This window comes from Cheilinus undulatus, linkage group 20 (assembly GCF_018320785.1).
Source record: "Cheilinus undulatus linkage group 20, ASM1832078v1, whole genome shotgun sequence".
Lineage (NCBI taxonomy): Eukaryota > Metazoa > Chordata > Actinopteri > Labriformes > Labridae > Cheilinus > Cheilinus undulatus.
Genome location: NC_054884.1, coordinates 13355516 through 13373809, shown reverse-complemented (window position 1 = coordinate 13373809; position 18294 = coordinate 13355516). Strand labels below are relative to the sequence as shown.

Here is an 18294-nt window from a genome sequence, read left to right as displayed (position 1 = left end):
ATATTATTTTGAGCTTTTATTTTGACAGGACAGTTGTAGGTAGACAGGAAATACACAGAAAGAATGGAATATGGTGGAATATTCACGCCCTTGTTTCACCTTCTCTGCAGTGTGTAACATACTGAGGCGTAAGGTCATCCTCCCTCAATCAGAGGACCGGGAGATGGTGGCGGTGAATGTGTCTCAAGTGATTGTAGAATAAAGACACCTGTGTCTGGAAGGTTCAACCACTGGTGAATCAGTATTCCTGGCTACCATTACATCATAAAGACAAAAGAACACTCTAAGCAATTCAGAGCAAATGTTACCGAAAAGTATAAGTCAGGGGATTGATACCAAAACAATGATAAGGCACTTAACATACCCCAGAATTCAGTTATATCCATCATCAAGAAATGGAAGGAATATGGCACCTACCTAGATCAGACTATCCTAACAAACTGAGTGACCGTGCAAGGAAACTAGAGAGAAAGGCTGCCAAGACACCTATGACTACTCTAAAGGAGTTACAAGCTTCAGCAGCTGAAATGGGAAAGACTCTGCATACAACAACTGCTCCCCGGGATCTTCACCAGCTCATCAAAAGGCATGTGGGAGACTCCATGGTCAAGTGGGAGAAAGATCTTTGGTCTGATGGTGCTTTTCGCCATCGGACAAGACTCCAAACACTGCACATCACCATAAAAACAACATCCCCACTGTGAAACACAGCGGTGGCAGCATCATGCTGTGGGGATACCTCTCAGCAGCAGGCCATGGGAGGGTTGTAAAGAATAACTAAATTTTCCAGCAAGACAAAGACCCAAAGCATACAGCAAAAGCTACAAAAATGTTTTCATCTAATTGCCTTTCATATTCCAGAAAGGAAAAAAAAATTTCAGTGTCAGTTTTTCCCCAAATTTTTCAGCCCTACTTTTGACAGATCCGGCTAGATCTTGTTTCAAGGCTTTCTGGCAAGCAAAGTGGCTTCCAGCACTGTTTTCGTATTTAAAACACAAATATAAGAGTTGCCTCAGCCTTCTAATAAACTCTCAGCAAGAAAGCCAATATGCTTTTCCCCCTCTAACTGTCAAGCTAGTCCTTTAAAGAGAGTGGGCCTTAACCTCCAGAGGCGTCAAGTTTGGCCCTTAGAGCCTTGCTGACTCTCAGGCTTAGCCCTCCATTTACAACGAAACCCTGCTGCTTCTCTCTCTTCCTAATGAGGGCTGGAGGGATATACGAGCCCTTTAGCTGTATTCATTTCTATCGCTGTTTTCTCTCTCTCTCTCTCTCTATTTTCCCTCCTACACTGCAGTCAGGCAGTCGGTGTTAAATATCTCATCATATTTTATCCTCCAGCCTGCCATCAATTTCAAGCTGTTCCCCTCTCATTTACAACGGTGCATCACCATCCATGATATCAGGATGCACATCAGCTGCCAAACGTAGACTTTCACTCAAGTCTCTGTCTCGGTGCAGAGAAAGCGGATGAACAGTTTCTGCCCTCAGTGGCAACACGCTGCTTCCTCCAAGCACATTCATGCATCGTTTGATTCCATTTCATGAACCATAAAACTGTAATAATAGAAAAATCAATTATACTGCTGTTTTTTACCCTCTTTTTCTCTCTTGTTAGTCCTAATAGTGTCGTGTTACAAGTCCAGCAGCCTGCTGCATGTTTTCATCCTGACATGAAGCTGCTGATTGTCTCCCAGAAGAGGGCCGGGTGAACACAGACGCTTTAACACTCCAGAGATAAGCTGGATCTAAGTGTGCACGGTGAAAACAAAGCGCTCCACTGCTCTCTATAGGCTTGTTTATGGCAGTGCATCAGTGTAAATCCAGAGGGGTTATTTTCTCTGTAGGTGTGCCCTGTCATATGTTTGTGCTGAGATCAATTGTGATGATGATGATGAAGAATTTTACCCAAAATTAAGTCACTTTTACTCCTACATTTCTATGTCTTAACCTTACCCACCCTTTGATCTTTGGGGTAACGTCCTTCATCTTTTTCATGTTCATTTACTAGTCAGTTCCTTAAAGTCTGAACTTTTTGTTTTAGAGCAGCTCTCTCATTAAGCTGAATTTGAATTAGTGCAAGCACACAGTATCACTATAACTAAAACCCCAATTCCAAAAAAGTTGGGGCGCTGTGTAAAATGTAAATAAAAACAAAATACAATGATTTAAAAATCTTATAAAACCATATTTTATTCACTATTGAACATAAACAGCATATCAGATGTTCTAAATGAAGCATTTTTCCATTTCATGAAAAATATTACCTCATTTTGAATTTGATGGCAGCAACAGATCTCAAAAAAGTGGGTACGGGGCAACAGAAGGCTGGAAAAGTAAGTGCGAGAGCATTTTGCGACAAATCAGGTTAATTGGTGACAGGTCAGCAACTTGAAAAGAAGCATCTTAGAGAGGCTGAGGTAGATGAGCAGAGGTTCCAACATCTGCAAAAAACTGCCTTGAAAAATTGTGGAACAATTTCAGAAAAATTTTCCTCAACATAAATTGTAGAGCCCTTGAATGTCCCACCATCTACAGGACATACTGTCTTCAAAGATTCAAAGAATCTGGAGAAATCTTTGTGCGCAACGGAAAAGTCCAAAGGCTGATATTGGATGCTTGTGATCTTCAGGCCCCCAGGTGGCACTGCATTAAACTCAAGCATGATTCTGTACTGGAAATCCACGCATGGACTCAGGAACACTCCCAGAACATGATCCAGAAATGCCACTGTCTTCTCTGGGCAAAAGCTAATTTAAAATGGACTGAGGCAAAGTGGAAAACTGTTCCGTGGTCAGATTGATCAAAATTTGAAATTCTTTGTGGTAACCATAAATGCTGTGTCCTGTGGACTAAAGAGGAAAGAGACCATCCAGCTTGTTATCAGTGCACAGTTCAAAAGCCTGCATCTCTCATGGTATGGGATTGCATTAGTGCCTATGGCGTGGGCAGCTTACACATCTGGAAAGGTGCGATCAACAGTGAAAAGTATATAGATGTTTAAGAGCAACATATGCTCCCATCCAGACAGCGTCTTGTTCAGGGAAGGCCTTGAACTTTTCAGCGGGACAATGCTAAACCACATAAAGCATCTGTCACCACAACATGGCTTCGCAGTAGAACGACCTGGTGCTGAACTGGCCTGCCTGCAGTCCAGATCTTTCACTTACATCTGGCACATTATAAAACAAATAATCCGGCAATGGAGACCCAGGACTGTTGAGCAGCAAGAATCCTACATCAGATAAGAATGGGACAAAACTTCAGCAACTGGTCTCCTAACTTCCCAGACATTTTACAGACTGTCGTTAAAACAGGAGAGGGTGCTACACAATCGTAAACATGGCCCTGTCCATACTTTTCGAGACTTGTTGCTGCCATCAAATTCAAAATAAGCTAATATTCTACATGAAATGGTAAAATGTCTTTGTTGCAACATCTGATATGTTGATTATATTTTATTATGAAAAAAACAGGTTTATGAGAATTGCAGATCATTGCAATCAGTTTTTTATACATTTTACACAGTGCCCCAACTATTATGGAACTGGGGCTGTATTACTGAGTTGAGCCAAAAAAACCTGGGTCTCTAAAAATACCCACAATTCCAATCATACTGGGTGTGTCTAGGCATACATGAGCCATGCCTTTGCTGTTTTCTGGGCAATACGTGTTATCGCCATAACCCATCCAACCTGGATAAAGGCATCCCAGACCACCTCTGTGTGCAAACATGTTGTTTTCAAAGATCTTCACCAAGCATAAGGCTTACCACTTGTTTTCAAAGTGTCCAAAACAGATATAAATCCAAGTTAATGCTTTTATAAACAAAAGGCCTGTCAATTTCTACACTGACCAAAAGTATGTGTGAGACAGTGTGCTTATTATGGTCCAACGGGCTGCCAAACTTCATCACAGAAAACATTAGCTGACACATTTGAGAAGCCACAGTATCAGAGACATGCAGGGGACTTTTTGGTGCAAAAGTGCTTGAAAGTCAGGTTCACATCTTATATTCTGTTGTGGGACTTCCATATTAGTCTTCCTTCACTTGTTGGTGCTGCTAATGAAATTCATTAGTGATGGAAGAGTCACTGAAATATGAGCTTTAATTAATGCTTTCTTAATTTTAGAAACAGTCCTTCACCCCTCATTTATCCAAAACCAGGATATTAAAAGAAATTAGTTCGCCTGACACACTCTCACTCAGAGTTTCTCATGTCACTTCAAGGGTAAGTTTGACCAGCTTTGGAGAGGAGGATGGAGGAATGGAAAGTGCATATTGTCTAGATAAAAAAGAATTATAATGAGGCCCACTTAAGGGACCATGTAGTTTTATATAATCTGACTCCACACACAGCTTGAACATCACAGCAGATGAGTGACAGATGTAAACATCAAAGTGGCTTAAAAATTCAAACCTGAAGTCCCAAAACCACAATGAGTCATGTCTGTGTTTCTGTAACCAACCCTCTGTTTGTTTGTTTGTATGTTTGTGCATGTGCGTGTTTGCACAGCGGGTTCAGTACCGTCCCGCTCCCTTGTTGTTCATGAGCACAGACCTCTCCTGCTCCCCTCAGCCTCCTCTCTTACAGCGCAGAAATGTGGGCTGACACAACAGAGTTTTACAAAGCCCAGCTGGCAGGCTTTGTTATGCAACATTTTACAGCTTTGTTCCTGTCAGTGTAATACAGGACTAATCCACTCTTAAACACATTAATACTGTCACTAATGAAGCTCTTGGAACAATACTCTGCTTTTCTGTACCCAGTTTATTGTTTGATAGGGCATTTCTTCTTACTGCAATATCCGTAAAGTGGATAAGGATTTGACTAGTGTGACTTTACTGTAGGGTTCTAAGTGATATCATTAAACTGGTGCATCAGAAATCAACACTTGTCTCATTTCACACCCAGATATGACAATAAATAACTTTTAAGTGCAGTATTGGTGCAAGAAAATTACAAGATTTGATTTGTTATTTTATTTCTCAAGTGGCTAATGCATTGAAACATGCATGTAACAATATAATATGTTTATTTCAATGAAAATTTTGTCAGTGTGTTTTTCTAATTATGCATGTAAAGAAACTTGACAGATCTGATCTTTTTTTAAAATTCTGCCAAGATAAATTTAAAGTTGATGCTGCTTTTATCAAAGCCCTCTTATAAAATCCCATTCTTTTAAGAAAAAAGATTAAAGAGCTTTAGGTGGAATAGTTTTATTTTAAAAGGGTAGAAAATGGAGGGTTCAGTTAAAACAGAACGATACTTTTGAACATATGAATATTCAATTTTTTGTCAAAATTATTTGCATACATATTAGACACGCGCGCTCACTCACGCGTGGACTGGACAATAAAAAATATGAAACAGAAAAGCAAATAAAAAACTTTTTTTTTTTTTTCCTCTCGAAACATCCCTTCCACTAGAGCGCGCGCATCTTAGTAAACGTCGCTAAACTAGCACGCTATCGTTGTTTTGTCCTGTTACGTCACCGGATGTGCAACTTCAAAACATTGAACAGCAGACGGATGCAGCCTGTCAGTGGCGGTATCATAATGTTTTTTTCCCCTTTTAGCTAATATTTATCGTAATTAGTCACAGAAAAAGTCGTTGTTATTGCATTAGTGGAGTGGTTTTGGGGCTCCGACATGGCGGGTCCGCTACTGGAGTTTGAGACGGAGATGTTTCTGAGTCTGTTCGGCTCTGACGGGCTGCTGGTGGTAGCAGAGGGGATGGGGATAGACCGCATCCTGCTGCAGTTCATGCGGGTTTACTCGGAGCCTGGCAGCCTGGTTCTTCTTCTCAACACAACTACAGCAGAGCAGGTGAGGAGCACTAAAGCTAACTAACGCATCTCACGCGAACCGCAGCGACAAGAAATACGCGAACGTGCTTTGTTGTTAACGATGAGGTAAGCAACTTGGGGTAGCAAGGTTGCTAGTATAAAAGCATTTCTTTGGGGTTGATGTGATCACATTAACTGATTAAAGATTTTAAAAGTGAACCCCTTGCAGATATTCAACCGGTGAGGTATTCAACGACTTTGTTTTATGAAAATAATCCCAAACCGTTAAACTGCTCATTTATTCAAGCAAAATGTGAAATACAGTCTCACAACATAAACTTTCAAAGTACAGGTGGCTGCATTTACTTTAAATAAGATTATTCTAGGACTCTTATTTTGTTGACAACATCTATCTTTTATTACTGACTCACCTAAAGAAATTGGGACCAAAAACACGTTATTACCAACCAGTGTGAATTTTAGCGCCTGCAGTGACGTAGCACGCATGCGTCATTTTAATCGAGGCGCAAACAAACCGTAGTTTCTTATGCTGGCCAACAAATCGACCAACGTTTTCCTCCTAAAACTCCAGCAACTGGTCTCCTCACTTCCGAGATTTTTACAGACTATTGTTTAAAGAAGAGGGGATGCTACATAGTAGCAAACATGGCCCTGTCCCTATTTTTTTGGGATGTGTTGCTGCCATAAAATTCAAAATGAGCAAATATTTTTCACGAAATGGTAAAATGTCTTAGTTTCATCGTCTGGGGTGTTTAAGTACTACTGTGACTAAAATATGGGTTTATTGGATTTGAAAATCATTGCATTGTTTTTATTTATATGTTACACTACGTTCCAACTTTTTTGGAGTTGAGGCTGTAAAAGCTCTGTATCATAAATGATTATGAGAAATATCTTTAAAAGACGTCAGTAGAGCATTGGATAAGGAAAGGAAATGGCTCTTAAGAGCCTAAAGAAAAATCCATATCCTGGCATTTCATCAGAGACAAACGATGAAGAAAATGTGTGAGTCAGTGTGACTGTGTCCTCGGTAGAAAAACACAAGCAGAGCAGAGACAGTACTCCAGAGAGCAACACAATTAAAGACATTCATGCTTTTCTGAAACAGAGTGCACATAAATCACACAAACACATATTTCTTGCATTCCATCTGAAGTGGCAGGGGTTTCACTGGAGTGGCAATGAAATGAACCATAAAATCTGGGTTGTAATTCAGTCTGGAGAGTAAAATATCAATATGGCTGTAGCAATTTGATATTTTTACACCAGTCAGGACAATGATATAGTACTAAATTGACATTTTGTCCCACACCTGCACGAACAATGCACAGTAAACGCTAGTTTTCAACCCAGGATTCTTTATATTTTGACTACACAGGATGAGGGAGCAGCTCATGCCTCGTATCTACATATTTTTCATATAACAGCATGAGCTTCAGTGAAAAGGAACTGAAAGCAAGCTTAACATGCTTTCCCATTCATCCTTTCTAGGAGTATTTTACAGAGCAGTTAAGAGTGGAGGGTAACACCCACCTGCCCAGGACGGTCACCAGTGATATCCAGAGCACTGAGCGCTATAATGTTTACACTGAGGGAGGAGTGCTGTTTGTCACCAGCAGGATCCTGGTGGTTGACTTCCTGACTGACCGCATCCCTGCTCATCTTGTATCAGGTCAGAAGACTTTTACTGTGTGTAGCCCAATGTCTATTTCAGTCATATTTGATTTAATGTGGGATTGTATTCCTAGTGATATTGGCTTGTTTCACCAAATACCTTTTAACCGATGGATATCATTGATGGATCTGGTATAAGCTTTTCTGACCACTCTACTTAGTCTCATTATTTTAAAACACCCTTTTTTTTAAACCACCCTCAGGCATCCTGGTGTACCGTGCTCACAAGATCATCGAGTCATGTCAGGAGGCATTCATCCTCCGCCTGTTCAGACAAAAGAACAAGACAGGCTTCATTAAAGCCTTCACTGACAAGGCTACATCCTTCTCCTCCGGCTTCTGCCAGGTGGAGCGTGTGATGAGGAACCTCTTTGTGAAGAAGCTCTACCTCTGGCCTAGGTATGAAAGAACGTACTAGATCCTCTTCATGGTAGAAAGCAGTGGTGTAATTAATTACAAAGCTTTCCTTCCTTCTTCCTTTTGTGCTTTGACGCTTTTTCTCTCTACCTCTGCTTTCTGTTACAGGTTTCAGGCATCAGTAAACACAGCACTGGACAGGCACAAGCCAGACGTGGTGGAGCTCCATGTGTCATTGACGCCATCAATGAGAGCCATCCAGAGCTCCATCCTGGATATAATGAGCGCTTGTCTGAAGGAGCTGAAACGCTACAACCCCACCTTAGAGGCAGAGGACCTCTCTCTGGAAAACACGCTAGGCAATGCCTTTGAAAAGGTCTGTCACTGTAGAATAACATGATGGGCCACAGAAATGTGGACTTCTGATGTTTCAATTAATTTTCTATTTCATGGGCATATTGGAACATAGTCAGGGATGAACATGACATTTTCTGAAATAGTGACAACGATAAAAATCAGGCTCTAAGCTTTGTTTTTTATTAGCCACATGCCATTCTCATATAGTATTTATGCTGTTTTTCTTAAAAGGGGGAGTTGGTGCTAAAGGGAAAAGGAGTTGCCAAAATCTGCCCAAAAATTTTCTGTAATACTTTGAATTTTAATAAAGAGAGCAGGCACCTTATGCTTGCGGGTCATTTTAGGATTCAAGGAAATATGAGAAATCCTGGGACACAAATCAGTCTTAAAATTATTAACAATAAGAGGAAGATCTCAATGATTTAAGAACTCTAACTTAAATTCACATGATGCTTTATAGGTTAGATTTGGGATTCAATACTCTCAAAGTGTGGTACAATATGTATCACAAGGGACAATTTTAATATCTTACAAAAAGATCTGTTACTGTTGGGTGGTCATCGGAGTAAGGCTGGCCACACACTACAGGATTTGGGGTGAGATTTGCCTCCCCTGATGTTCATGGGGGCATATCCTGAGTAGTCTCGTCGCAAACAACAATTTGTCTAATTAATCCTCATGAGTGTGGTGTTGTGATTGTTTTACTGCTCCAAATCGCTCCAAGTCCTCCACACCCCAAATCATAAATATCAAACATATTTGATATTTACAGTTTACAATTCTAGGTCGTAGTGCCTCTGACAGAGCACCCAAAACAACTAATGAGAGCGAGTGGGATCATACGTACTTTCACCGCTCACAACTGCAAACACAACTGTGCCTTAATTCTCGCCAGGATTTCATCCTGAGTCTTGCCCTTGTTTTTTGATATTTGCTGCACCTGTAATGCATGCCAGGGCAGCCTGTTGTAGAGGATATTGACAGACATCCATGTTTTTTTTTGTTTTTTGTTTTTGTTTTTTTCTGAAGTCACATGATCATGCAAGATCGCTGGCAGGTCGGCACATGTGTGGTCTCTAGTGATCTGAAAGTCTGGCTGAGTCGTCGAGTGTGTGCGTTCACAGAATTAAAGATGAAAAATTGTTTGAAATTGTCCCTATGTCTGTGGTCTCCTACGTTTTAAAATCTTTTCAGATTTAAAAATCATCTAGTGTGTGGCCGGCCTAACTCTGACTGTTGAGTTGTCATCAGAGTAACAGTTCTGGTTGTTTTCTAGAGATTTGGAGAAGTTACCATGTAATAGTGAGGAAATAAGCTTTGTTATCCCAAATTAACAAGATAAAAAGTTCAAGAGCTGGAAAAAAACTACCAAAATTTACTTATGCTCATGGTGTGGTGAAAATAAATATGAGTTGTCAAAAGCAAATTGTGCCCTGACATTAAAATACAATATTACAATACATATTTTAGTAAGATTGATATAAGCTGTCTGTGTTTTAATCAGTTTTAATTGTGTTGTGAGGTTTCGTTACATCCCTAGTGATACAACTTGTAATTGCCTCATTGTGTTTCTCCCGTCTAGACCATCCGTCACTACCTGGACCCCCTGTGGCACCAGCTAGGAGCAAAGACTAAGGCCCTAGTACAGGACCTTAAGGTGCTGAGGGTTCTCCTCCTCTACCTCACCCAGTACGACTGTGTCACCTTCCTCAATCTGCTCGAGTCGCTGCGTTCGAGCCAAAAGAGCTTTGGATCCAATTCAGGTAAACAAGATGCTGTTATCTTGACAGAGCTCTAGGGAACAAGATGCACCTTATTTTTTTCTGATAAATCACCTCATGTTCATGTTGGATAACATTCGTCTGTCCCTGTAACCATCAGGGTGGCTGTTCCTCGACTCCAGCACCTCCATGTTTATGAATGCCAGGGGTCGAGTGTATCACTTCCCAGAAAGCAAAAAGAAACTGAAAGTGGGAGCAGAGGCAGAGAAACAGAAGTCATCCTCAAACCCAGGTAACAGAGCAGGAAGAAGTGGCCTGTTGCACTAGTTGTACATGGCTTCTGTCTTAAGTTATGGCCCACACTAAACTCTACATTGAAACTGGTTCTTTCAAATCTTAAGTTGTGTCATTGTTTGGTTGTCCTTTAGAGACATAAGGTTCATCATAACTGCCAAAGTCACCAAAATATTGTCACAGATATGAAGTATTCACTTCATGTGACCAATCAGTAAAAAGCATTTTTAATGCAGTGTTTATTACAGCACTGCCTCTTTGTGCCACATCATCTCTGAACACAATAACGGCTGGAAAGATCTGTGTTCAGCTTCCATTACTCTACAGAAAGAAATGAAGTTGTGTGTAAAATATGTCAAATTGTTTTGAGTAGGTGGTAAGTATAGCCTATAGCCAGTGTAATTTAGCAGTGAGGAAATTGTAAAGCACTTGAGGTTATTTGTTAATGAACAGCTGAAATTACTTAAGCTCAAGGAATATGAAATTGAGAGTCCAAAGAAGGCCATCATACATTTCTGAGCAATTTCTGAGAACTCACTGCTGATGCCGAACAGCTGAGAAAAACCCACTTCTTCTTGTCATCTGCCATTTAATCCCACCTTTATATTTATGATAACAGTATTTATGGCGGTCTTTAAACCTGGGAAGCAGATATAAGGTTTACTATAATTTACAACTTAAGCCTACATTGAAACTGTCTTAACTGGTGTAATACCTGAATTGTCAGTAGAGAATAAATGTCATAAACTAGAGCTTACTTTCAAACAAGGCTACACATGAACTTCTACATAACCGGTGTAACCAGCAGCAGACAGCCTGCTCTGCAGAGCAGATATCAGCATGTTTATTTGCGTGTGTACTCATGTTGAAATCACTAAAAGCTCTGTGTTTGTTGTGTGTGTTTTTCAGAGTTGAAGCGAGAGCTGGTGCTGGAAAAGAGTCCAAAGTGGGCGGCTCTGACAGAGGTACTGCAGGAGATTGAGAGGGAGAACAAGAGCTCTCAACATGAACCAGGTTAGAGCTCATTTTATTTAAAAGCATAATGAGGTTCCATCATGTCAACAGCACAAGTCATCTCTACGGTATGGATGTGGAGGTAGCCTTCTACTAGTATTAACAGAATTCCACACAATCTGCACTTTGTTTTTCAGATACGGGGTTGTTGTTCATTGAAATGACTATGCTAAGTGGAGTTTGCACTCTCTATAAAGTACTTAAGCCTGGCCCTCACTCAGAGATTTTTAAAATCTGAACAGTTGTTGAAATTGTGAGAGGCTCTACACATGATAACATATAATGATGGATTTTTCAGTTTTGTTTCAGTTTTATGAAGAGCAATGGTATGACCAAAACAGCACTAACAGATTCTAATGACACACAAAAAATGTGTCTTTTCTTTGTCTTTTTCTTCTTCCTTCTTCTTTTATGGTCAAACGTGGGCAGGAGGAATTGTCAGCGCTAGTTTTAGGACTGCTTTAACTGAAAATTAAAAACAGTGCTAAAGTCAGTTAGCTGTGGGGGTTGTGCTTCCTTTTTCAGACCTCACCTCCCAATCGACTATTGTTTTGTTCACGACATAGAGAACACAGAGTGCATGCTTCGCTGTCTTTGGAGTTCCCCAAACACAACATGACATCAGACCTTAACCCTTTCATCTCTGTGCTCTGAGGCCCTTTTTCAGTGTTGAAGCTTGAAAATGTCATACCCAAATACAGCTGAGTATTTCTCTGCAACTTCAGAGTCTACATGAATAAGCTTGGCATCAATGTACAGATTTCAGCAGACTTGTAAAATCCTTGTAGAAGTTACTGGGGCTGAGTAAATAAAGATGGAAAACAGTTTAACTGATTTTTTTTCTGCCTAAAAATGTTTACACTTTAGAGTAACTATCTTCTGTATCACTGGCATGAAATATTGTAAAAGTATTTAGGGTGCCCTGTTTGCAGTTAAGTACTGTGTTTAAAGGAACTGTAGTTTTTGACATCTTTCATTCTACTGGTTGTGATCTGAGCTGTGTTTTGTTTAGGTGGAAAATGCTGTGCTTGTTAGTTTGCCAGGATCTGTGGGTTTTCGAACAGTGTGTGACAGCACTCTGTTGATAGACTCCAAGACTGCCTTTTAAAGGTTTTCCTCAGAGGAGAGCGAGCCCCAGATATGGGCCCTCTAGGGATGAAAGGGTTAAATTTTAACCTGTTTTTCATGTACAGTTGGTGCAGTCACAGATTTCTTTGAGCAGGTCAGATCACTCTTCACACACATCACACTACAGGAAAATCATGAGATAATCTTCAGAACCAACAAAAAAATTTGACTTTGCTTATTTTTGTCAGATTAAAAGAATTTGACTCAAAATCAGCTTGTCTTGTGGCACAGACCAGATTTTGATATGAAGAGCTTGTGAGAAAGTGGCGTTATTTTAGGTGTAAAAAAAGGCTTAACACACCATCCTATGCTCATAAATCCCTATTCAAACTGCATTCATTGTTCTTAACTCATTCAGGTTCTACACCTACAATAGTAGGTGTCTGACTATGTGCCCAACTTGTCTCCTTTAGGTCGTGTGCTGATCTGTGCCAGTGATGACAGAACTTGTGCTCAGCTCCAGCAGGTCATCAGGCACGGTTCTGATTGGCTCCTTCACCGACTTTATGCTCGCACCATTGGCAAGCGGGACCCCTCTGCTGCTGCTGCCTTTGATCTCGACTCACACAAAAAGGGAAAAGGGGGGCCAACAAAAGGAACCAAAGGAAAAGAGCCCATACAGAGAGAAAAACCCACAAAGAGTAAGAAGAGACCATCCCTGACCCTGACCCAGATGATGGGGAATAAAGAGAAAGAAGAAGCAGCGGTGATGGGCAGCAGCGGAGATGGGGATGAAGTGATGGAGGAGGATGAAGGGGAGGAAGAACAGCTGAACCTGAATCTGTCATCAGATGCCTACTATGGCCTCCTGAAGGAGCCGCTGACTGTCATCCACCCACTCAAAGGCCTCACTGACCCCCACAGCCTGACGCGAGTGCTGCATGAGGTGGAGCCCAGCTTTGTTGTGCTGTATGACGCTGAACTCAGCTTCGTCCGCCAGCTGGAGATCTACAAAGCTAGCCGGTCTGGAAAGCCTCTGAGGGTATATTTCCTCATCTATGGAGGCTCGACGGAAGAACAGAAGTATCTGACGACACTGTCGAAGGAAAAGAAAGCCTTTGAACACCTCATCAGGTCAGAACATTTTCTTACAATTCTAATTCCATATGCATTCTGGAAGATCTGTTGAGGTGTAAGCTTAAAATGCTTGCTTGAATCTGGACCTTACACAGATGATATCTGCACATTTTCCATACAGCTTCTTATGATTTTTCTAAGCCAATTGTCAATTGATTTTATACAACAGATCTAGTCTAAAGCAGGCTTCTCTTACATGCAAGTTATCTAATATCTAGTTGATGTTCAGCCTCCTCATTGGTGCTTGCATGTGTGTTTCTTTGCAGGGAAAAGGCTACTATGGTCATCCCAGAGGAGAGGGAGGGACGAGAAGACACAAATCTGGATCTAGCTAGAAATTTAGAGCCTGCCAATGCCACTACCAACACCCGCAAAGCAGGTATATCTGTTTACCGTAAATTCCTGAGTATATGTCACACTGAAATATAAGGATAGTATGTTTACACTGTAGTTAAAAGTGACTCGAATCTGATTTTTTTGCTCATATGTGACTCATATCTGTTTTTTCTGACAGTGTAAATAGCACAAGTCACACTGATTCTGACCTTTTCAGGTCAGATTCAGGCCACTTTCATATGTGGTACTCAATCAGATACATATCTGATCTTTTGGAATTCAATGGCAGCTAAACAAAAATATCAAATTTGAACAAAACATCAGGATTGAGCATTAAAGCCTGCAGTATGAACATAGCCTAAGTTACAATCAGTTTTTTGGGGGGTCTGTCTGTGGGATGAATGTTTCCTGTTGCTGTGTGTAATTTAAAACATATACAAGTCAGCACTATTTCCCTTTCTTGTCACTGATACATAAAAAAGCACAACTTTCAGACTGTCATTAAACTGCATGATGATTTCCGTGGCATTTAGCAAGCCCACAATACGAGAACCAGGATCTCTGGAGCTCAGTTAGAGTGAACATCAGTTTGGCTGGGCCACCAGCTCTTGGAAGAGTCCTGGTTGTGCCAGACTTCTACCACTTGAGAATTATGGAGGCCACTGTGCTATTTGGAACCATCAGTGCAACAGATTTTTTTGTGGCCTTACCCAGATCTGTGCCTTGCAAAAATTCTTTCTCTGAGCTCTGCAGGTAGTTCCTTTGGCCTTGTGGCTTGGTTTTTGCTCTGATATGCATTGTTAGCTGTGAGGCCTTTGCAAATCATGTCCAGTCAGTTTAATTTACCACAGGTGGACTCCAGTCAAGGTTCAGAAACATCTCACATCAACCAAGAGAAATGGGAGTGTTACTGCAAAGGGTCTGGATACTTATGCCAATGTGATTTTTCCATTTTTTATTTTTCAAGAATTGGCAAAAATTTCCAAAAATTTTTGTTGTAATGAACTACTGAGTGTAGATTGCATCAGGCTGCAACATAAAAAAAATTGAAGGGGGTCTGAATACTTTCCAGATGCACTGTATAACTGGAGCTGCGGAGCTCCTTCTACTACCATCTGTTTTGTGGTGTCGAGTTTGCAGTACTGCTAATTACAAGTGCGATAGTTCTGCTCCGCCCATGGTATTTTTTAGGTGTGAGGTTTGCAGCTGCACTTCTGGTCCTGACAGTGCACGTCTGTGATGATGCTTTATAATTATTTTAAGTGCACATTTTGCCTTTATTTTGAGAAGATACAACAGTGGATAGTGGTGGAAAACATGGAGAGAGAGTCGGAAATGACATTTGGGGAAGAAGCCTCGGTTTAGGTTGGAACCTGTGCTACACGCTTGGAAAACTAGCTTCTGTACATGGGGCATGACCTAACCACTAGGACCACCTGACTCCCCTGTGAAGCTTTGCTAGATCAGTGCGTCCAAAGTGTGGGCCCCAGAAGTACTGTAGGTGGACCACAAGAGATCATTTAAAACATCTAAAAAGTCATAAGAATAAAAAACAAAACATCATGTTTGGATTATCATAAAATACTTGATTATATGTCATTATATTAACCCTTGGAAGTAACAAGACAAAACCCAAAGTTTTAACTCATATCCTCGTTTATACCATTTATTTTGTCCAATGTATACAGCTGCGGTCACAGTTAAACTGGTGTTGGATTAACTGGTGACTCTTCATTGACTATGCCACTCATTTCCCAATTTTAAGAATTTATTAGTGCCTTCTGCAACAGTAATGCTACTTGGGAAGAGTTTGCTGGGTCACAATGGATGTTTTCAGAGATTAATAGAAGAAAAGAAAATTTAACTGACTTTTCAAATTCTGATTCAGACAAAACAACACTTTCCGAGTATGTTAATGTATCTTAAGCAGAGCTTTTACATTAAAATTCCCTGCTTATGAACAAAATATGATAAAGAAAAGATAAAAATTTGATTCTCATGTCGTAGTTGTACAAGGGGTTTGGTGAGCTGTAGAAGATTTTCAGGTCTCAAATTGAGCCCTAGAATATTTGAGTTTGGGAAGGGCTATGCTAGCTTATAGCACCTTTTTCTTTGTAAAATGCCTCAACATTATAGATTATCTTTCTTTGCCTTTTGTACTGGTATGTTGGTTGCACTGGTGTCTAGGATGCAGACAACTTTTAAGATGTAAAGGCAGGTGTGAAAGTTCATCTGTGCACTGAAATTATGGTTTATCATTGAAGGGGTAAGATTTTTAAAAGCATGAACTTTTCCTAAGTTTATTATTATATTTGATTGTGTTCTGTCTGTTCACCAGGAGGCCAGGATCAGTCCAAAGAGCCGTCTCGAGTCATCGTGGACATGCGTGAGTTCCGCAGTGAGCTGCCCTCCCTGCTGCACCGTCGTGGGTTAGACATCGAGCCCGTCACCCTAGAAGTAGGAGACTACATCCTGTCACCAGACACATGCATCGAACGCAAGAGCATCAGCGATCTGATCGGCTCCCTGCAAAGCGGTCGCCTCTACACCCAGTGTCTCTCTATGACTCGATACTACAGGAAACCAGTGCTGCTCATTGAGTTTGACCCATCAAAACCTTTTTCCTTAATGGCCCGATCAGATTTCAGACATGAGATATCTTCCAATGATATTTCTTCAAAACTCACCCTACTGACCTTGCATTTTCCTCGGCTTCGTATCCTCTGGTGCCCCTCTCCACACGCCACAGCTGACCTCTTCCTGGAGCTGAAGCAGGGTCGCCCTGAGCCTGATGCTGCAGCCGCTCAGGCGGTCACGGCTGAGTCAGACATGGTGGCTGAATCAGCAGAGCTTTACAATCCTGGACCTTATGACTTCCTGTTAAAGATGCCTGGGGTCAATACAAAAAACTACAGGGCTCTAATTAAGAATGCAGACAGTTTGGCAGATTTAGCCAAAATCAGCCTGGATAAGCTAGCAGAAATACTTGGGAATGCTGCCAATGCTAAGTTGCTGTATGAGTTCTTGCATAACAGTGCTGATGTCCCTGCTCCAGTGCAGAAGACAAAACAAAAATGATAGGCAGCAAAGGCACTGACTTATAAATGAAATGTGAATTTCCTGGCAATAGGATTAGTTTAGCTTATTGAATCTGGATGAAAAATTCTGCATTTTTTTATGCATTGAGTCATCAAAAGTGAAATGTGTATTATATAAATGTACAGAATTTACTGAAATAATGCAGTTTTTGTGTGATCTTTAAAATAAATTATGAAATGGATGATTTTTTTGTCAAAAAAAGCTTGAAAAAAATATTTTAAATACTGAAAAAATAACCCTTCAATATTTTATTACTGTTTTATCACTTTTTCCTAATAAAGTTTTTCCAATAAGAATGTTTTGCTTTTAAAAGCTTGAAGGATATTTTTCAGACACGTTTAACCTTTTATTTCATTTACTTTTTTCTGGCTTTGAAAGGCATGCCAGAATGAGTGGATGGTGATTTATCTGGTCTATTTAGAGTTTTTTTTTTTCTTTTTTTTTAAAGAGAGAAGTAAAGCAGCATTTAATTTAAGCAGTATTTCATGTGAGAACATACGTAAATAACATGAATTACCTCTACTCCATTCATATAAACTGAATTTAATCAGATAATCTGATGATCAAGATCTGTCTTGCAAAAAAAAATCTTGTAGAAAAAAAGAAGAACTTAAATGGTGGTGTCAAAAATTTCAGTCAATTTCAGATGTTTAATGAAGTAAAAGAAAATGTGATTAAAAATGCCCCTTTTGCTCTTAATTTATCTCTATTTTTTTATTCATCCCAGTACAATCTAAGATAAGAGAGCAATCTGCCCCTGGTCTGGCCTCTTCCTGTACCTGTATGTGTCTACTCAGATTGTGGTTCCCAAAGTGGGTGTTGGGACCCCTTGGGGGGGTTGCAGGATGGTTTCAAAAAAAAAAGAAGGGAAAATTTACAATGATCTAAAGTGATGGGGCTTTTTTATTTTTGATTTTAAAAATCTCTAAAACTGGTTGAATTTAAAGTAAAACCATTGTTATTAAGTGACAATAGTAGGTGAATGTAGGTAATGTGTACAAAACTCCTTAAACGTAAATTTGCATTTGAGACTTTGTGCAATATTGTGCAGTGGGGATCCCCAGTCTTGTTTATTATTTGTTAATATTCAGGCTGGAAAGTTTGGGAACCACTGTACTTCTATTAATCGACCATTAATGCAGTCCTTACAATACCTGTATCGATGCAATCAGTTATGACTCATTAATTTCAAGCCTACAGTTGATTAGATTGTTTTTATCTGTTGACCTCACCAATAAAATAAATATATATTATTAGTTATAGACTTTGTAATTAATTAATCACAGTTAATTGCATATGCTGATAATTTAAAAAAAAACTGCAGTACTGGTAGATTTGAAGATAAGAGTAAATCAGAAAGAATGTATTTCTGAATGGCATCAAAATGTTTTACTAGCTTTTTAAACAGAAGAAGTTGAGACCAAGGACA

At 40.1% G+C, this 18294-nt stretch overlaps 1 protein-coding gene across 1 annotated transcript; it reads left to right on the top strand.

Moving 5' to 3' along the window:
• The first annotated feature begins 5511 nt into the window (after positions 1 to 5511).
• ercc4 (excision repair cross-complementation group 4) lies at positions 5512 to 17046 on the top strand. The gene is made up of 10 exons (XM_041814892.1): positions 5512 to 5827; positions 7300 to 7480; positions 7686 to 7881; positions 8008 to 8215; positions 9779 to 9959; positions 10078 to 10209; positions 11121 to 11225; positions 12767 to 13427; positions 13697 to 13809; positions 16105 to 17046. The coding sequence occupies exons 1-10, from the start codon at positions 5651 to 5653 to the stop codon at positions 16842 to 16844; spliced, it is 2694 nt and encodes an 897-aa protein (XP_041670826.1). The 5' UTR covers positions 5512 to 5650; the 3' UTR covers positions 16845 to 17046.
• Positions 17047 to 18294: the final 1248 nt, after the last annotated feature.